The sequence below is a fragment of the Scardinius erythrophthalmus genome, assembly GCF_964197995.2.
Source record: "Scardinius erythrophthalmus genome assembly, chromosome: 14".
In the NCBI taxonomy this organism is placed as follows: domain Eukaryota; kingdom Metazoa; phylum Chordata; class Actinopteri; order Cypriniformes; family Leuciscidae; genus Scardinius; species Scardinius erythrophthalmus.
In genome coordinates, this window is record NC_138234.1 from 32,878,769 (window position 1) to 32,898,937 (window position 20,169).

The window sequence follows — 20,169 nt, forward strand, 5'->3', positions numbered from 1 at the left end:
AATTGCGTTCAGTTACTAGACACATCAAGATAATTGTTGGTGTCACTGACATCAAACCTGGTACAACGTGGAGATTTTTTAATGTTTTCAACACAAATGCATGACTTCAATACGCTCAGGATATAGCCAAGTCATATGGACTATGTTTATTGTTATTTTAAATCCCTTTTCATACCAAAAAAAAAAATATATATTTTTGTATCTACTTCTGCTTCAGAAAAGCAGGGAAGCGACAGGAAAGCACAAGGATATGTATTTCCATTTGGTACTGCTTGTGACATCGAAATTAGACTCCTTCCCTTTAAATGATCAGTTAAATCACAACAAGCTTTCAAATATAAATGGACAAATATAACAATATAATATAAGATCATCATTAAATGACACAGGTCAACGAGATATTAAAGCTAAAGAGAATAAACATAACCTGACTAAGAGGTATCTGTTGGGGGGGCAGGGGTATCAGCTCCACCAGGGAAGGCTCTGGCAAACACTTCCCTTTCATAATCTCTCACTTCAACCAATCAGTAATCAGAAGAAACCCACCCCCTCTAGAGTGCCTCTCCTCTGAAACACCATGCCTGTCTGTTTATAGAGTGCAGAGAGGAAAGAGAGAGGCAGAGGAGTGTAGTACGCACTTAAGGTCTGCGAGAGAGAGAGAGACAGAGAGGAAAAAGAAGAAAGACCCATACGATTCAGAGCGCAAATCAGAGGAACGGAACGAAAGGATGGATTGCTGAGGAAAAACATTTTGATAAGAGACCAATATCTGGAGGAGATACCAAAAAGCTGTAAGATCCTGATGTTTATGTTTTCATCTTTTCAACAGTTTTTATAGATGCCACGTGAACACTGGAAGCTTAAGAGTCACAGAGAGTTATTAGTCCTAACTCAGCAAATAGTGTCTGTCATTTGAACAAAATGAACGAGGAAAAGAAATCTATAATGTAAGGACTACTTTCTCCAGGTACTAAAGGAACATTTATAAACAACTGTGCTGTATCCTTATCTTCTGGTTAAAACAAACAACAGATTGCTTGTATCGTAAGGGTTACTGTGGATCAGCGCTCGTGTGACACGCTGTGTGCCTGCTGTTCAACTGAGGGCAACTATACTAACTGAACTGGACAGGATGCTGACTTTCTCAAAAACATCCCCCCAGCCTGCGGCAGCGAGCTAACTCTTGATTTAAGACCTCTACTGTTCCATCTCAGATGTCAGGACTGCAAAACAACACCAACTGTTAAAAGGATGGTTCACAGAAGGTTGGGCTCAGCTTTGAGGATGGGGCAAAAACAATTGCTTTTCCTTCAATGACTTAAATGACCATGCCTTCAACCCTCTCTAGCTGAGAATGGACAAGAATGACCAAGTGCTAGCCAAACAAGGAGTTATGAGGTGGATTATTTGGAGCAACTGCTGGCAATATTAAGGTAAAGATAATCTTATGTCTTTAAGAATTTCACAGTTTAATGTGATGTTTCTGGATCAAGTTGATAAATAATAATAGTCCTCGAATAGATGCACTCTCATGCCTTAGGCTGACGGAACAGTGCCAAGTAAAGAAATAATTATTAAGCAAGGTATCTGCTGTATTAAATAACAGATTTCTTTTTTTTTGTTCTCTCTCTTGCAATCTGATCTGTCAGATTTGTAAGGATAGGAACAGCTAATCAAGACGACAGCTTTTGAAAGCGTGTGGACCTCTACCCTGGTGAAACTCTGGCTGCTCTGATTCCTAACCAAAGCATCCTTACGGCACAATGCTGTGTGCTCAGGGTGTGGCCGCACCCCTAATGCTGAGCTCTTTTCTGCTGCAGCTAGTCAGAGCCAATCTCCCTTCTGGCTGCCTGGTTGCATCTGATATCCTAAGCTGCACCAACCTTGGCCTTGTCCAAATCCCGGTAGAGTTGCCTGTAATGGTGGCAACATTGGACTTCAATCACAACCGCTTAGAATATCTTAAGGAGGGTAGCTTTGCTGGCCTTCCTAATCTTGACACCATACGGTTAGCCCACAATCAGCTGAGCAGACTCACTCCTGGAACCTTCCGGAATACAAGTAACATACGCCATCTGGACCTTTCCTCCAATCAACTGAACATTATTGAGCAGCATTACTTTCTAGAGTTAGTAGGAATCGAAGAGCTACTCCTTTACAACAACCGCATAGTTAGAGTGGAGAGCAAAGCCCTGAGTGGTTTGAACAACCTACGCAAAGCCTACCTGAGTCATAACAGACTGACAGATTTCCCCTTCTTTTCCATTCAAGAACATGCTAATATGACGCTGGATCTAAGCTCGAACCGTATGCCCAACCTTCCGGTCGAGGATATCGAGGCTCTAGAGGAATCACTACAGAGAGGGTTGTTCCTGCACAACAATACCCTAAATTGTGGGTGCTCGATATACAGCATGTTTAAACAGTGGGAGCATAGAGGCTTTGCGTCAGTGAGAGAGTTTCGGGAGGAGCATACCTGCCTGCCTCATGGCGAACACCGTGCTCCAGTGAAGTTTCTTCAATATGTTCGATTGTTTGAGAATTGCAAGGTAAAACTTCAAATGAAGAAAAGTCTGACAGCAGACGCTGGAAATTCAGTGAAGTTAAATTGTGAAACAGTTCAACTAAAGGGAAAGCATCTAACCTACTGGTGGGTTTCCCCAAGTAAGGAATACATTGCTCCCCCTGGTAATAACAATACTCTGCGAATGTATGCAGACGGTACTTTGGAAATCTTGGCGGCACAAGAGGCGGACTCTGGGGTATACTTGTGCATGGCTCATTACCATCAAGAGTCACTCAACGAGACTTGTGAAGTTAATCTAACTGTGTTGATACACCGCCAGGAGGGGGAGTCCTTTAATACTGGCTTTACAACCCTGCTGGGTTGTGTTGTCAGCCTGGTTCTGGTCCTAATGTACCTCTACTTGACACCCTGTCGCTGCTGGTGTCGCAAGCAGCCCCTCCCAGTGACACCAAGCCCTGCAAACGAATGCAGCGCCCAGTCATCTATCCTGACACCCACGCCACCTGCCACCACGGACGGGCCCGGCCGCAAGGTCAGTAACAACAAGCATGTGGTCTTTCTGGAACCCATAAAGGAGGCACAGAATGGGAGGCCGCGGGCAGCACTGGCCCTCGAGTATCCCAAGCTGGCAGTAACACGGAGCGATGCTAACTCTGTCACTTCTGTCTTCTCAGACACCACTATTGTGCCATAGCGGCTGCTTTCTCTCAACCCAACGACCTGCTCAAATGAGCATGTGGGTCCATCAACGTGGCAGTCTGTAACTGCACAGCTACTCAGGACAGATAAGGGAGAGGGCTTTGCAAGCCTTTAGCAGGGAGCAGAACAGACCAGGAAAGCACATACAATCAGAGAGAAGAGAGATATAAAAACAAAATGCAAAAAGATGGAGCCATGTGCTCCCAAGATTCGGCGTTAAGGTTTTACTGAGTCATGAGACGATACAAGAGGAAGGAAATGGTTTGAAACTACAAAAACTGAGAAGGGTAAAAGCTTCCCCTTTAACACTGCTTGAGCCTTGATAGATTCATAGCTATGAATGCCTTGTCTAGAGCATATAACCCAATGAATACTGCATAAACCCTACTCTACTCTAGAAATAGCATGAATGATATGAAGGAGAATGACAAGACCCTACTGAATTTCTAGTTTTTTACAGATATGACTATAATGTTGATTTTTGTTTTTTTTTAGGTGTCCTTTGTACCCCTGTGTTTCACATCGACAACTTAGTGAGTAGTTAGCAGCAGAAAATCCTTTTCAAGCAGTCATGCCCACTTTGAAAATGTTTTGGTCATAAAAAATGCATTCACAAAAAAGTAGGGATTGTTGAGAAGTTGTTTTACAAAAATTGACATTCAGTCATGCAAGTTGGTGTTCCTAAGCTATCAGAGTGAATGTGGATATCACACAGAGGGCGAATATTATCCTTATTAAGATTATAACTTGAAATGGATGAAATTGAATGAAATTGAATCTGTGAATTTACTGAAGTACTTTCCCCCTCCCTAAGCATTCCATGTTTCCCCTTGCCACCCCCCTTCTTCCCCTTCCACGAATCCCTTCTTTATCAGCTTCTTAATAAATCCTTCTGCTTCGACCCCAGAGGTAAATGTCTGCCTTCTTATAAAAGTCTCTTTGGCTAAGGTGAGCATCCAAACTAGAATGTGTGTCCTAACATTCTTGCTTTTCTATTCAAGAGTAAATATAACACTTTGTTTGCAACTGTACATAAGTACAAAACATCATCAAAAGCTGCAGCCAGCCAGAGCATGAGAGAACTTGTGGGATATATCAAAAATATCATGGCTGTATTTTACAACAGCTTACAAAAATATCCTTATTTGGTTGAAAATGGCACACAGATATTTACTGACCACTGAAGTTACAGCACAAACCACTAATAATATGTTCCTCGCTGGAACCTCAGACCCAGTGAAGCGAGCAATTCTGATTAATCAAGTTTGTGTGATGATTTGGAGACATGCCATGACCCAAAAATTAAAACAGGCAGTAGAAGGGAGTATTTTACAATAGTATATTACCCTTGAGCCGAAGCCAATCTTCCCCAGAATAACTGCATACTAATGAGTGTGTTCCATCTGCTTTATGAATAAAAGTTGTAATGCTGTCACTAAAACCGCCATCATCACAATCATCATCATTACCATACTGTTTTGTGCCACAATTCTAACCTAATTTGCATGGACAAGCATTTTGACATCCAAGGCATGCACAATTTCCACCAATTCTCTGAGTGGGGTAATTTGTGCCACTTTTTATTTTTATTAAGGGTTAGTTTATCTAAAAAATTAATTCCTGCCATCGTTTACTCGGCCCCATTTAATTTCAAAACTGACTTTCTTCTGTGCAAAAAATAAAAGAAGATATTTTGTGAAATTTGTCAATGTTTTTTGTTGGAATGTTTACATTGGAAGTCAAGAACATCATTCAAAACATATTTTTTTAAAGTTCCACAGAAGAAAGTAAGACATACAGATTTTGAGGGGGGCTGGCATTCATAAATATATTTCAAGATGTCTTTTACAACTGCATCTATTCAATATCTTTAAAATAGGGGCACACAAAACTCATATCTAAGGGTAAGTTGAGTAACAAGAGAAAGAATAATTTACATTTCAAATAAAAATATGAATGTAAATCAGAAAAACGTTTAAAAAATCCACAATATTCCCATAATCTAAAGAATTTGTATATTTTGTTGCACATTACTCATTTTCATGAACTAGGCTGCAACTTCTTTTGTAAACATCATTTTATCATTTTTATGTTTTTGTTTTTTTAATACTTTTTGCATTTGGATAAAAAGCTTACTTTTATTATTAGTTGAGGCATATCTTACCTCGCTCAAAGCATCTGAAACATTTTGGGAAAAATGCTTAAATCAGTGATTCATGGCTAATTTTAGGCAGGCAATTTTACATTGTTTATATATATATATATATATATATATATATATATATATATATATATATATATATATATATATATATATACACACACACACACTCATACATAATACATATATTAGGAATAAAATGGACTTGCATGCAGTTGATTCTGACGTACCCACTGGCACATCCTACACCCACTCTCCCTAAATCAAAGTCTTACAATATCTAAAGTCTTACAATATCAATTATAGTACATTCTATCATTGTCACCACCCGGAGTGCATGTTCTGCTGGGTACGTGTCTTTTCATGCTGTACAAAAACTCCTGTTAGGGGACTTTATGCAGTGGGATGCAACTGCTGCCTCTGAGCTGTGTGTGGTCCACCCTAATTAGTGTATTATTTATCACAAAGAATCAATACTGTCAAAGAACAATATGTCAAAACTCTGACAGCACAAAAAAAGCACTGGAGAAACCTCGTACGAGCCTGGGGCTAATTAAAACCCAAGCTTTTTCTGTAGGAGGATTTTTTTCGATATCAGTTTCATGTACTGTGAATAGTCCATCATTAGGAAAATAGGATTACGAGACGTAGTAGTACGACTAAAATCGTGTGTTGACGACAAATCCTATATCATGTTAACAGTGAAGAGACAAATGAGCATGTGGCATAAAAAGCAAGCTAAAAAGAGCATTAACAAGGAAGTTTACAACACACATATTCACAGTATTGTCCAAAAGACAGGACATCATATTGCAGGTGAATGAACTATAAGTAAAGAGAAATCCTAAAGTCATAACATCTGCTAAGCTCTAAAAATGTTCTTCCTTGACCATGCTGAGCTTCAGATGCCTGTGTGGGAAGACCAATATGGGCTTTTGTTTGAGCCACGAGCATTAAAGGGATCCAAGACATTTCCTCTTTACCTTTGCAACACTACTGGTCCACATTGGCAAAAACAACAATTTAGTGAAAAAGCTTTTTCACTCCAAATCTACATTTTGAGACGTAAATGATTAAGTCAGGTGAAAAATATCTTTAATACACAAAAAGAGATGAAAGAAATTTTAGACAGATATACGTGAACAGTCCCTCACAGCTCAGTCATTAACAGAAGACGGATCTTTTCTTTTTAATTCCCTTATTTCAGACAATTTAATGCAATCAGTGCTAGAATGAAAACAAACAAACTGCTTTAGTCTCCAATAACGCAGTCACTTCAGCTCAGCTTTCATTTTTCCTGCAAGATTCCCACCATTAAAGCTCAGCAGGACAAATCCAACAGTTTTGCCCAACAGCCTGTGAATATGTAAATGAGGAATGCGTAATTGATTAGCTTGACTCTATTCCTGCACGGTTTAAGCGGAACTGGAAGCGTTTTTAAATAAATAAATCTTTGCATTTGAAAATAAATAAATCTTTGCATTTGAGAGAATTAAATTGTTTATTTAACTACAGGTGGAACCTTAGGGATCATGACGGATGGCAAACCATCATCATAATCAAAGAATACTAATCAAGAAAATTACAAGAAAATTATTTTTAAATAATACAAATTCAGAAAAGGAGTATCTTTGATTTAGGTTTGAACTGCAGATTAAATGAAGGTGTTAGAGTCCCTGAGAAGACTTGACAGATAAATCACCCTCCTTTCCTTTCCTGCCGTTCTGGCCCATCCATTTCATAGGTGTTTCATCATATCGCGCCCTTCGATTACAAGCAAACAAATTTTGAGAGTTCATCAATCAAGAATATTTACAGTCGTTCTGATGAACCTTCCAGGCCAGCCAGACTAACAACGAGCCGAGAGACTGCCAGGACAGCTTTAGCTGTAATCTACATCTGAGATGAATCCTTCGCAGCATTCAATGATTCTGGGGATTGTGCGGGTGAATGGAAAATTGGTTAATTCAACCTCAAGAAAACAAGCAATTTTGTTGTGGTGTGCTTTGATTTATTTCTTTTTTTTTTTTTTTTCATTAGCACATTACACACCTTTGTTTATTTATAAAAAAAAAAAAAAAAAATCAACTAGTGCTAATTTTCGTTTTCGCTTTTTCCCATGACTAAGGGTACGTTTACACAACAATGATATGCTTAAAGCGGAGACGTTTTTTTTTGTTCATCGTCAAAACGATCCCCATTCACACAGATCCACAAAAACGACTAAAAACGCTGTATTCTGCTGCCAGGCCAGTAGATGGCGATGAAACACTATAGACTGAACACGTAATATGCATATGCATGACGTCATCATCTTCAGAGACTCGCGTTTTTGTTGTTTACACGGAGATCGTTTTCAAATTCTTGCACTTTGAAACCCATTTTCAAAACTTTGTGTTCGCAGGCACCCAAAACGCCGTTGTCGTGTAAACGAACGGCCAAAACGCATAAAAAAGTTTTACGTTTTTAGTTAAAAACGGTGTAGTGTAAACAGCCCCTAAGACTAGGGGCCCTATCTTGCACCCAGCGCAATTGACTTTGTACACCGACGCATGTATCATTCCTATTTTGCACCCGCGCAAAGCGGACTTTTCCCTCCACAGACGCACGTCGGTTAACTAAGAAATACACTTGCGCTCACTGGCGTGTTCCGGCGCAAACGTTCCCTCATGCTATTTTGCAGGTTTAGAAAACAATTCCGCCACTGGCCGAAAAAAACAGTTTAAAGTCAGTGGCGCGTTGCGCATGTTATTAATATGCTATTTTAAGGGCCATAATCAATGTAGCATGTGCACAACGCGCATACACTTTGATTCTCTCATACACACAGACGCAGCAGTTTTCATTTTTGCAAATCATACATTATTACGATAATAGCTTATATACATCTAGCTTACACATTTACCCAAATTATCATACGCCTGTTTAACCGAAGTTAATTTGGGTGTGTTTCTCCATCCTCAACGTCCCTGACGAGAACGTCTGTCTCCTCGGCTGTGAACCGCTTCTGGCGTGCGCCTGGCAAATCCGCCGTTACAATAGCAATCCGCCATGGAAAAAGTGCGCCTGCTCTTAAAGGGAATGTGAGATGTCGCTCTGATTGGTTTATTTCACGTTACACCCAAACCACACCTATGAATAATGAAGCTACTTCAGACCAACACATTTTAGATTTGCGTCGAGACCCGCCCACAAAGTTACTTGCGTTTTGCGCTTGATACTTGCGTTTCAGATCGTTAAAATCAGGCCCTTGATGACAATAAGGTCATTAAACGATAACTCTGACTATATCAACATGCAATATCGTTGATGAAACAAGACGAGACAAAATGTAGTTAAAAATAAAAACTTTACCACAATCTCTCTTTATTTCTGTCGAAAAAAAAAACAGACGACAAAATATTACAGACTGCTGTCAAAGCCTCTACTACGAGCTTTCATGTTTGTGGTTGCAAGGAGTCAAGAGTTTACATTGCCCGATTTTTGCCCAATATTTTCTGCCTGGTGTTTTCCTAAATCTTTACTTGCTCTCTCTACACTGCGTGCCGAAGAAAACCCAGACAAACGAGTTAGCTGGAGTTCAGTGATCTGCATTTGAGATATTCTGCTTAAATGAAAGTGTAATAGAGCCAGTCTCAGTCTGTGTTCGGTCACGAGCCGATTGCATAGCGATGATGCATATGAGTCGACATTCTTTTGATTTGTTCTTATTGGTGAAAGTGTACAAATTCTGAAAATCAAGGCATGGCAAGTCGCACTACGAAGTTTGCGACTAGGTCATGTTGGAAGTATATAAAAGCTCAGAAAATGTATTTCAAATCAAATAAAAACACTAAAAAAGATAAATAAATACTCCTTACCAAAATTCTTCCAGACATAAATAATTACAGCTTTGGCCTAGATTAATTTAAAGTGGAAATCAATCCACGTAAGAGAAAGTGGAAAGTCTTGGGACCAGGTCAAAGTAACACCAATCCTTGCAGGTCAGCCATCTCAAATGAACATTACTAGTGAAACACACACACACACACACATATATATGAAATTAAAAAAAAAAATGCAAAAAAAAGTTTTGCAGCCTTGTATTCGTCCCCAGTATTTTCCCCATTCATTTTCTTAATAAGCGTTTAAACTGATTTTGGTCTGGGTATCGATAGCACAATCATTAAGGACTTCCCCTGTTAGATGTGTGTGTGAGCGTATCCTTTTTCACTCTCTAAAGCAAACAGGATGTTTAGACATGAACTCTGAGCCTGGAGTCCGCTTAAGTTAATTAGCAGGCATTGTTAATGAGCGCTCTGAGCCCACAGTTAGCCGCTCCGCTGCCGTTTGATGAAGCCGTCCAGGGCAGCCTTACTATGACTCGCTGCTATTAGCGCTGTACAACAGACAAACAATTAAATGTGACATCACGTTCAAAGACTTTCACCATATTAGTACAGCTATCGCATTGAAAAATAAATCTCATGCGAGACAAACATTATAAACACCTAACCAATGATGGTGCAGCGCTGTAGCCAAACAGCACAACAGATGTTTGGACAAAACCTTGCTGATGCACTGCAGGCTGAGGAGCCGGTACACAACTGTTCAACAGAGAAACACCTCACACAACACAGCTCAGTTTCACAGGAAAGAGTGAGAAAGTCTGCAGAATACAGGTGGCTTGGATCAACACGTGAAAAGCAGAGGATTCTGAGTGGAATTATGAAGTTTTGTATAAAGAGACAGGTGCAATGATTAGAGAGTTTTTGAAAGAAAAATAAGCTTTTTTGAGACATTTTTCAATGTGGCTTTTGAGTTCAGAACTATGAAAACCCAATGCAAAACTAGCATATTTTAAACCTAAGATGCAAAAATAAGACTTAAAGGGGTGGTATAACGCCCTTTTCACAAGATGTAAAATAAGTCTGTGATGTCCCCAAAGTGTGTATGTGAGGTTTTAGCTCAAAATACTCCACAGATATTTCTATATAGCATGTTAAAAGTGTCACTTTTTGAGTATGAGCAAAAACACACCGTTTTGTGTCTGTCCCTTTAAATGCAAATGAGCTGCTTCTCCCGGCACAGGGGGCGGAGCTACAAGAGCTCATGTCCTTTTACCTCACACAGACATGCACTGAAAATTTCAAAAACTTTTAGCCTTTAATGTTCAAACCGGATTCAGACAATGATGGAGAGACTCAAGAAGAAGTGACAACATGTAGAAGCAACAGGACATTTCTGAATGGTTAGTTGATTTGATTTATGTAGCTTATGTGTAGTTATCTTCTAGTCATTATTGATTAGCATATTCTGTCTTGATAATCTATAAATCGTGTTCGGGGGGGGGGGGGGGGGTTTATGTAAATTCTAGGGTTGGTGATGTCACTAACCAGTGAGGAATGTCGTGTAGTCCCTACCAGCCGTTTGTTGTAGTCCTTAAAAACCAATTTCTTTAAAAGCAAATAAACTATTAAAAGCAAATAGTAGTAAATTGGCGATTTACTACTACTTGATTAGTAGTAAATCGGCATCACCTGCTTTCAGATGGAGCGGCATTTACAACACAGAGCCATAGTTAACTGACAAGCTGAGCCATATCGCATTAATTATCGCAGGCGATACGTCCGCGATAATTAATGCGATATGGCTCAGCTTGTCAGTGACGAGATTGGCCTAACAATGTCATGCGATATATATCGCCCAGCCCTACTAGATAATACCAATTTAGCTCAACAAATGACCAAGCAATGCTTAATTTTGTTCAGTCTGTGGTGTAAAAAGGTCGTATTAGCAATTAAAGAATTTTTTTTTTTATCAATTTTACTGGTACATTCAAAAAATAAATTGCTGCCTCTGGTTAAATTTAATGAATTAAAATAAGCTAAAGTAACATGATTGTTTAATATTTTGTCACAACTTAATTTAATTGTTCAATCAACCTAATATATTTAAAACTGAAGTTTACTTAATTAAAGGGTTTGTTCACCCAAAAATGAAAATTCTGTCAGTAATTACTCACCCTCATGTTGTTCCAACCCCGTAAGACCTTCGTTCATCTTCGGAACACAAATTAAGATATTTGATGAAATCTGAGTGCTGGATCACTCCTCCATAGGCTTCTAAGGGACTGAAACTTGCTGGCCCAGAAAAGTTATTAAAGAGATTGTTAATATAGTCCAAGTAACTACAGTGGCTCAATCTTAAGTTTATCAAGCGGCGAGAATACTTTTTGTGCGCAAAAACAAACAAAAATAACGACTTCTATTCTACTATTCATTTCCTTCTCTCTGGGCCTCGTAGTGTTTTTGCGCTGCGCGTCTGTGTTGCACGTCATCACGCATCACACACATGACAAGCGTCGACCAATAGTGAGCCTACGTGGTGACGTGTAACACAGACGCGCTGCGCAAAAACACTATGTAAACTAACTCGAGGCTCAGAGAGAAGGAAATGAATAGTAGAATAAAGTTGATATTTTTGTTTGTTTTTGCGCACAAAAAGTATTCTCGTCGCTTTATAAACTTGAGATTGAGCCACTGGAGTCACTTGGACTATATTAACGATCTCTTTAATAACTTTTCCGGGCCAGCAAGTTTCAATCACTTAGAAGCCTATGGAGGAGTGATCAGCTCTCAGATTTCATCAAAAATATCTTAATTTGTGTATTTGTGTTCGAAGATGAACGAAGGTCTTACGGGGTTGGAATAACATGAGGGTGAGTAATTACTGACAGAATTTTCATTTTTGGGTGAACTAACCCTTTAATTTGTGTGAAAACTACGTGAATCATTTTTGTTGACAACTAACTGGGCAGTGGATCTGTAGTTCCCAGCATGCTTTGCAAGGGACTGCATTAGGTTATTTTATGTGTTTTTCTGTAAATGGAAAGATGTTGTTAGTTAATGTTAGTGTTTAATATTCAGTTATGTTAGAAACTTAGAGGACTTTCTGTAATGTTTTTGAATTTTGTGGTTACCATTATGCAGAAGAGTGGCGACTGTGTTTCGTTTAGGGCTGTGGGCACTCAGTATACATTATACATGCATTGAAGCTCCTTCGCAGACCTGTATAAGTAATATTCAATATTACTCTGTAAAAAGTGGTTTAATTCAATTGAACACTAGTAGCTTCTATCACTGGAAATAACTGTAGAGTCAAATTAGCAAAAATTTAATGTAGTCAACCTGACAAAACTTTATCTAGCAGGAATGACTAAATGAATTTAAGTTCATACAACAAGATTACAATAAATCATTTCAAACAAATTCATTCACTTTCGTGGAAAAGTTTTCCTTAATATAATCAAGTTCGTTCAACAGCTTATTGTTTTGAGTGCTGTATGAAGAATTTGTGGGTATAATATGTCACAGTTTACTTAATTTTGCTATCCTCACTTACATAAATGAACTACAGTGTCCTGCACCCACTAGTAAAACAATATCAAAAATTATATATGGTGTCTGAATAATTTTTGGTTGACCGTATATCATTTTCTTTATTGGTCTGAGCCAAAAGTACGAAGACAACCAAACTGCACACCCTAAAACACCTATTTTTTTTCACTCTGCAAACGTTCTGACTAGGGAGCAGTTCTGCAGTTCAATATCTCCATTTGACCGCTTTCGTAATGGCTGCAGTAAACCAGTATTTACCGATCGGGAACGCTGACCACCTATGGAGTCTCACAGAGCAGGGAATCATTTATTTCCGAATGCTGCCACCTCAGTCTACTACTTATCATCATAACTGTCTAATAACACCCCGCGGGGTCCAAATCTCGTATTTTTATGCACTACAGGGAAGAAAGTAAAGCTAATGTTCTGTACGTCCGTGAGTCACCGCAGAGCTTGTGAGAAGGTGACACACGTTCTTGCAGCTTTGACGGGCACGTAAACTGCGAGTTGAGTGAGTCAAGGTTTAGAAGCGAACAGTTAGTGAACATTGTCATGCCAAATAAAGGGTTTAGATTCAAGAGAATCACATATTTTCTCTCCGGCAGAGCTCTGGAGAAGCCCTTCATGCTCTTCTACCTCAATATTTTCCATAAAACATCCATAACTAATACTGCTAATCAATTGCAGGAGTGATTTGTTAGTTTACATCAATCCGTCGCCTCTATTTCATGACTGTTTGGTGATATGCTGTATCATATTTGGTCTATCGAGGCTACTGGCTACAGGTTGGGCACTTTATTGGCATCTATGGTCAATAGCCTCAATAAAGGAATCTTAAATATATATGAAACCTATTCATTACACAAAGGTTCTTTATAGTGGAAATTCTTAATATTCTTAGCACTGGAGGGGGGGGGGGGGGGGGGTAGGTCATATATGTCATATCAGGTAATATATGACCTGATCACTGAAAGGTTCTTTGGGAAGGTTCTCAGGTCATATATGATATATATATATATATATATATATATATATATATATATATATATATATATATCAAAGGTTCTTTAGGGAACCAAAAATGGTTCTTCTATGGCATTGCTGCGAAAATGTCGTTTTGAAACCTTTAAAGCTCACTAGCCATCACACTTTAAAAGATGGTCATCTCGTCACTTCTAGACGAGTGAGAAAGCCGTTCCTGCCAGAGATGGTCAGATGGGTGCAAACGCACACATGCAAATGCATGACGGAGCAACAGGAATGTGATGCTTTGTGTTGAAATGTCCTTGGTAAGACAGATGCCAATGTAATAAATGAGAAATTGGATGAAGGTTAAAGGAATATGCAAAAATGATAAACATCAGGATTTTCTTTCATCCGTGGAACACAAAATGAGACATTTTGTAGAAAGTTCAAGCCGCTCATTTCCATACAATGTATTAATGTGAGTGAATTTTGGACAAAAACAAACAAACAATACAATCTTTTTTTCTTTTTTTTTTTTGAAGACTGAAATTTAAGCTGTTATTCACTGAAAATCTTTAACTTTTTTGTACACTGAAAATAAAAATAAAAATATCCTGTTAAATTTACGAGAAAAAAAAAGAAAAAAAGAAAAAAACTTTTAACCTTTTTAACTCTTTACCATTAGAAGTTATATGACTTACATTTTTAAATACAAAAATCTATTTTAACAACAATTCACTGTAAAAGTTCATTATACACAGTATTAAAACAAAAGTACCATGTGGATTTACAATGTAAATTAATTGACATTTTTCCAAAAACTACAAAGTTTACAGTATTTTACAGTACAATAACATATTATGTGTTTAATAGGTTTTAAATTTTTACCACTTTTTTAGATATATATATTTTTTTAAATTACAGTATAGCTCTGAGAACTTTTCCATTTGCACTACAGTCAAAAGAAGTGTCTTACCAAGGGTGCATTTATTTGAAAACCAAATCAATTACATTTTAAAATATATTAAAATTCAAAACAGTTATTTATATTGTAATAATGTTTCACAATATTACTGTTTTTACTTTATGTTTGATCAAATACATTTTGTACAGCCTAAAAGCATAAGAGACTTCTTTATCAAAAACTATTGTAATTATTCCAAACTTTTGACGGAAAGTATATGCATTATTGTAAAATATTGTTTGGCTTTAGACAAATTGGAATATGATGCAGAAGTGCGCTAGTATTTAAACTACTTATATCACCATCATCACCATAATCATCACTTTATGGTTATTTTATGTCATATCCACATTCATTGTAAAACAGGAGAGTGCACATTCTTCAAAACCTCTCTTTTGTGTTCGACAGAACAAAGGAAGTCAAATACGTTCGACTTTCTTCATCATGAGGTTTTCATTTTAGGTGAACTATTGTTTTAATAATCTAGCAAATCCACAATGAAAAATTCTTCTTCAGGTTTTCAGAAGGAAGTATCAAATGCCAGAGGCGCACTATAGAGAAAATCCTGAATTGATTGCTTTTGCCTGTGGTACACTCTCGGTTCTTATCCTTTCTCATTCTTTTCTTTTTTTCTCTCTCTTTTAAGACGTATCAATCGAAACCAGCGGTAACGCAGCAGCCTTTTGGCCTTGACATATGGACCACTCGTGCAACTCCACAATAATCACCGCGGATAAGATGACAGACACATCTCAGGCCGTAGCCTCCTTTTCACTGCGTTTCTTACACTGCAAGAAGTCTTCAATAGCTTCTCTTTTTACAAATCCATAAGACTTTTTCCTGAAAACTCTGCCCACGCACTGTGTATCAGCAAGGAAAAACAATGCTCGTAATCCAATGAAAGACAATGATGTTTACAACTTCTGGTTGAAAAATCATGTTTGTAAATGCCACATCTATCTTTCTTTATTTCCAGTTTAGAGCAATAATGAATGAAACTAAATGACAATATATGAATCCCTCTTTCTGCTTGAAATGCTAAAATGGTATTCTGACTGTGAATGTGTTCTGTAATGATGCATTGTGGGAATGACAGGAGAGCATGGCACTGACTTGAGACTTGAAATGAGCTGAGGTGGAAATTCTTCAATAAAGAAAATGAAACCCATAAAGTATTTGTTTGCAGAGAAACAAGACATTAAGCAAGTTTTGTAAAGATACGAAAGACTAAAGAAAATTAAACGACAATAAAAAGTGTTGTCCTTTACTCATTCTAACAGGAAAAAAAATACATTTGGTTTTCTTCAATATATGTAGGATTGCATTTAGTTTTTTTTTTTTACACTGAAACACAGGATCATGAGCTGTGCGCGTGTAAAAGAATACAGTGCTGTGTTTCACTCTTAAACACAGAGAGTATATATTTATTGAATCGCAATGACAATCGCATTAAGTCATATAATATATTGTACATTTCGCTATTTCGTGCAGCCCTATTCCTGGCCAGGTGTGAGTGAGTGAGTGAGTGAGTGAGTGAGTGAGTGAGTGAGTGAGTGAGTGAGTGAGTGAGTGAGTGAGTGAGTGAGTGAGTGAGTGAGTGAGTGAGTGAGTGAGTGAGTGAGTGAGTGAGAAGAGTGAGAAGAGTGAGAAGAGTGAGTGAGAGGAATGAATGAGTGAGTGAGTGAGTGAGTGGGTCGAGTGAGTGAGTGAGAAGAGTGGGTCGAGTGAGTGAGTGAGTGAGTGAGTGTGAGTGAGTGTGAGTGAGTGAGTGAGTGAGTGAGTGAGTGAGTGAGTGAGTGAGTGAGTGAGTGAGTGAGAAGAGTGAGAAGAGTGAGTGAGAGGAATGAATGAGTGAGTGAGTGAGTGGGTCGAGTGAGTGAGTGAGAAGAGTGGGTCGAGTGAGTGAGTGAGTGAGTGAGTGGGTCGAGTGAGTGAGTGAGAAGAGTGGGTCGAGTGAGTGAGTGAGTGAGTGAGTGAGTGAGTGAGTGAGTGAGTGAGTGAGTGAGTGTGAGTGAGTGAGTGAGTGAGTGTGAGTGAGTGAGTGAGTGAGTGAGTGAGTGAGTGAGTGAGAAGAGTGAGTGAGTGAGTGAGTGAGTGAGTGAGTGAGTGGGTCGGTGGGAGGGGTAGGTGGGTGAGTGAGTGAGTGAGTGAGTGAGTGAGTGAGTGAGTCGGTGGGAGGGGTAGGTGAGTGAGTGAGTGAGTGAGTGAGTGAGTGAGTGAGTGAGTGAGTGAGTGAGTGAGTGAGTGAGTGAGTGAGTGAGTGAGTGAGTGAGTGGGTCGGTGGGATGGGTAGGTGGGTGAGTGAGTGAGTGAGTGAGTGTGAGAGAGAGAGAGAGAGAGAGAGAGAGAGAGAGAGAGAGAGAGAGAGAGAGAGAGAGAGAGAGAGAGAGAGTGAGTGAGTGAGTGAGTGAGTGAGTTAGTGAGTGAGTGAGTGAGTGAGAGTGTGAGTGAGTGAGAAGAGTGAGTGAGAAGAGTGAGTGAGTGAGTGAGTGAGTGAGTGAGTGAGTGAGTGAGTGAGTGAGTGAGTGAGTGAGTGAGAAGAGTGAGTGAGTGAGTGAGTGAGTGAGTGAGTGAGTGAGTGAGTGAGTGAGTGAGTGAGTGGGTCGAGTGAGTGAGTGAGTGAGTGAGTGAGTGAGTGAGTGGAATGAATGGAGTTAGTGAGTATAATTAATGAACGAATGAATGAACGAATGAATGAATGAATGAATGAATGAATGAATGAATGAATGACCAATATGGTGCCAATATAATTTACATTATTTATCAAAATAAGCAAACATTTGATTCACAACATGGCCTCTGCACAAAGAAACCATCCTAATTTCTAAATATAAATTTGACACAATAGGATCATTTTTTATCTTCGGCTTGTAAAAAAAACTGGAAGCAAGTGATGATGAAGATGAGTTTTAAAGGATGAAACTGTTGACTACAGGGGGATTTTAATTCTTACCGTGTTCGACACAGTTTTCAAGATTGATCTTTACTCTAGTGACAATTCATCACCATTGATTCTTCCCGCTGTCGCAAACACTTGACTTCTGTGCCGATGATTGTGTGACTGGAGACATCTGCAGCCACATCGACCCTTCCATCTCACGCTCTGCTTGTGTTCTGCCTTTATGGATATTACAACTTTTATTTTGACAAAATGGCTAAAGTACTACAGCATTTAGTAATTAGTTCTATAAAGTGATTTCTGATCATGTGTAATGATGCTGAAAATTCAGCTTTGATCACAGGAATAAATTACATTTTAAAATATATGAAATAAAAAATATATTAAAATATAAAACAGCTCTTTGATATTTTAATATTATTTCGCTGTTTTTAATGTATTTTTGTTTAAATAAATGCAGCCTTGGTGAGCATAAAAGACATTACAAGTCTTAAATATTCTTTTATATTAAATATAAACTTTTGACCAAGAGTTTGTGTATCTGAAGTGTTTTAGAAAAATAAGTTTCAATAAAAAAAAAATTTAAGATGAAATATATTCTAAAAAGAAGATAAAAACAATGTTTTCAAAGTAAAAAGAAAAAATAGGTTGCTATGGCAACCGGTAGGCTACTGGTGTTGAGCCTCTAACCATCTCAAAGTTGCAAGTATTGAGTCAGACATCAAAGGCTTGACATCAGGAGTGCAGTAACTTCACCATCATATTAGGTGTGTGAACTGATTCAGGTTCGCTGTTCATTCAGGATAGTTTTGATGCCTTTCACATTATTTGTACTTGAAGTCATACAGAAATGTTACAATTACAATGATGTTGTTTACACTAAATGCCACCACACACGGTATAGACAGCTTCATTGATTATGATGGGAGAGATGGCCTAGTTTAAATATGTCATTTTGTTGATCAAAGATGAGTTTTAAGGGATGATAGTCATTTTGTCAAAATAAAAGTTGTAATATCCATAAAGGCAGAGCACAAGCAGGGCGTGAGATGGAAGGGTCGATGTGGCTGCAGATGTCTCCAGTCACACAATCATCGGCACAGAAGTCAAGTGTTTGCGACAGCGGGAAGAATCAATGATGATGAATTGTCACTAGAGTAAAGATCAATCTTGAAAACTGTCGAACACGGTAAGAATTAAAATCCCCCTGTGGTCAACAGTTTCATCCCTTAAATCTCATCTTTGATCACCAAAATTACATATTTAAACGTTTTTCCTTGGATTTTTTTTTTGTCATGCCTTAAAATAGCATGAATGTAACTCGACACCCTTGCCTCATTTAATATACACGGTTCTATGAATATGCAAATGATCCCCGCCTCCACTCACTCACACCAGCTCAGAGATCCACTAGTTGACGATCACTCGTTGATCTGATTGGTTAAAAGGTAGTTTGTGACGTCAGAAACACCAGCGATTTCAAACCGTGTCTTTGGGTTTTAAGGAGAAAATAATCAGCAATGGTGTCGACTTATGAATTTATGCATGGTTTGTCTTAAAGGATATTAAAAACACCACATAGACATATAAGCAACATTAAAAGCTTGATTTTCACCACAGGGGGACTTTAACAACTGAGGTGGTCAAGAATCATGATATGAACTAAGCACTGTGACCAAAATCCCCAACTAAACCATCAAAGATACTTTTATGACTTGTTGACCGACCAAAATTTTCATATAAAACTACAATATATACCCCATATATAGTGTTCATTCATTAATAAAATAGTGTAAATATTCAGGATTTATTAACAAAAAAACATTAAATAGCATTATGCATGACAGGCTGATTAGCGATGCAAAACTGAACACGATTTTAACATCTTGTCTGAAATTAAGCGCGATATGCGAGTCCGTTTGAAATGTAATCAGTGTTCAATGATTAGATTGAAAACATCAACAGTAAAAGCTTTTCAGATGAATCAGCCAACTTCTGAGCTCTGTGCTGTCAAACTGATGGGCTTGTTTTAAAATCGAAAGCGGCTTTGAATTATGTATGCTTTTGAGGAATTCATTCGATCTTCTGAAAGCAGGAATATTAGGACTAACTTTGTGTTATCACTCCTATTCTGAAATAAAGTGAGTAGCTCAGCAGGCTGTTGGCATATATGCAATACATTTTTACTTTTTGTAGCTGAGGTGAGAATGTATTAGTAGTTAGCATGCAAATATTTTGCATGACAACTGTATTTCAACTAAATTTATCAGTAAAAATTAAGCCAATATGCATTTTTGTCAAAAAAAAAACAAACATCTGTAATAAATAAGAAACAGCACAAATTAATCCAAAGGTGGCTGTTCAAAAGTACTGTAGTTGTACCATGGTACTCTGATAGAGATCAGATGGAAAAACTACAGTATTGAACGATTATCATATTCATTAACATGGTATTTGGATGAAATGTCCCAAAAAAAACAAAAAAAAAAGAAAAACACAACATATATGTCAAAAATAATAATAATTGTACTACATATTGAAAAATAACATGGTATAATCGCTGTATATGTTCAA

At 38.1% G+C, this 20,169-nt stretch overlaps 2 protein-coding genes across 12 annotated transcripts in view; one reads left to right on the forward strand and one right to left on the reverse strand.

Annotated features, from left to right (window-relative positions):
- rnf123 (ring finger protein 123) overlaps window positions 1-20,169 on the reverse strand; it is a 148,579-nt gene that overhangs the window by 49,471 nt on the left and 78,939 nt on the right. The gene's annotated exons all lie outside the window — the stretch shown is intronic.
- amigo3 (adhesion molecule with Ig-like domain 3) lies at window positions 599-15,953 on the forward strand. 6 transcript variants are annotated; one of them, XM_081384944.1, is made up of 4 exons: window positions 601-1,433; window positions 1,650-3,059; window positions 3,722-3,759; window positions 15,343-15,942. In XM_081384944.1, coding segments are annotated over exons 2-4 (1,335 nt in total). In that variant the 5' UTR covers window positions 601-1,433; window positions 1,650-1,763; the 3' UTR covers window positions 15,344-15,942. The 6 variants fall into 6 exon arrangements, with proteins under 6 accessions (XP_081241068.1, XP_081241067.1, XP_081241069.1 ...); XM_081384942.1 differs by lacking the exon at window positions 3,722-3,759 and having other exon boundaries at window positions 599-1,433; window positions 15,343-15,953; XM_081384941.1 differs by lacking the exon at window positions 15,343-15,942 and having other exon boundaries at window positions 599-1,433; window positions 3,202-4,924.

Excerpts from the sequence above, each read along its gene's own strand:
- amigo3 (XM_081384939.1), top strand. The coding sequence starts at position 1,764 with ATGCTGTGTGCTCAGGGTGTGGCCGCACCCCTAATGCTGAGCTCTTTT.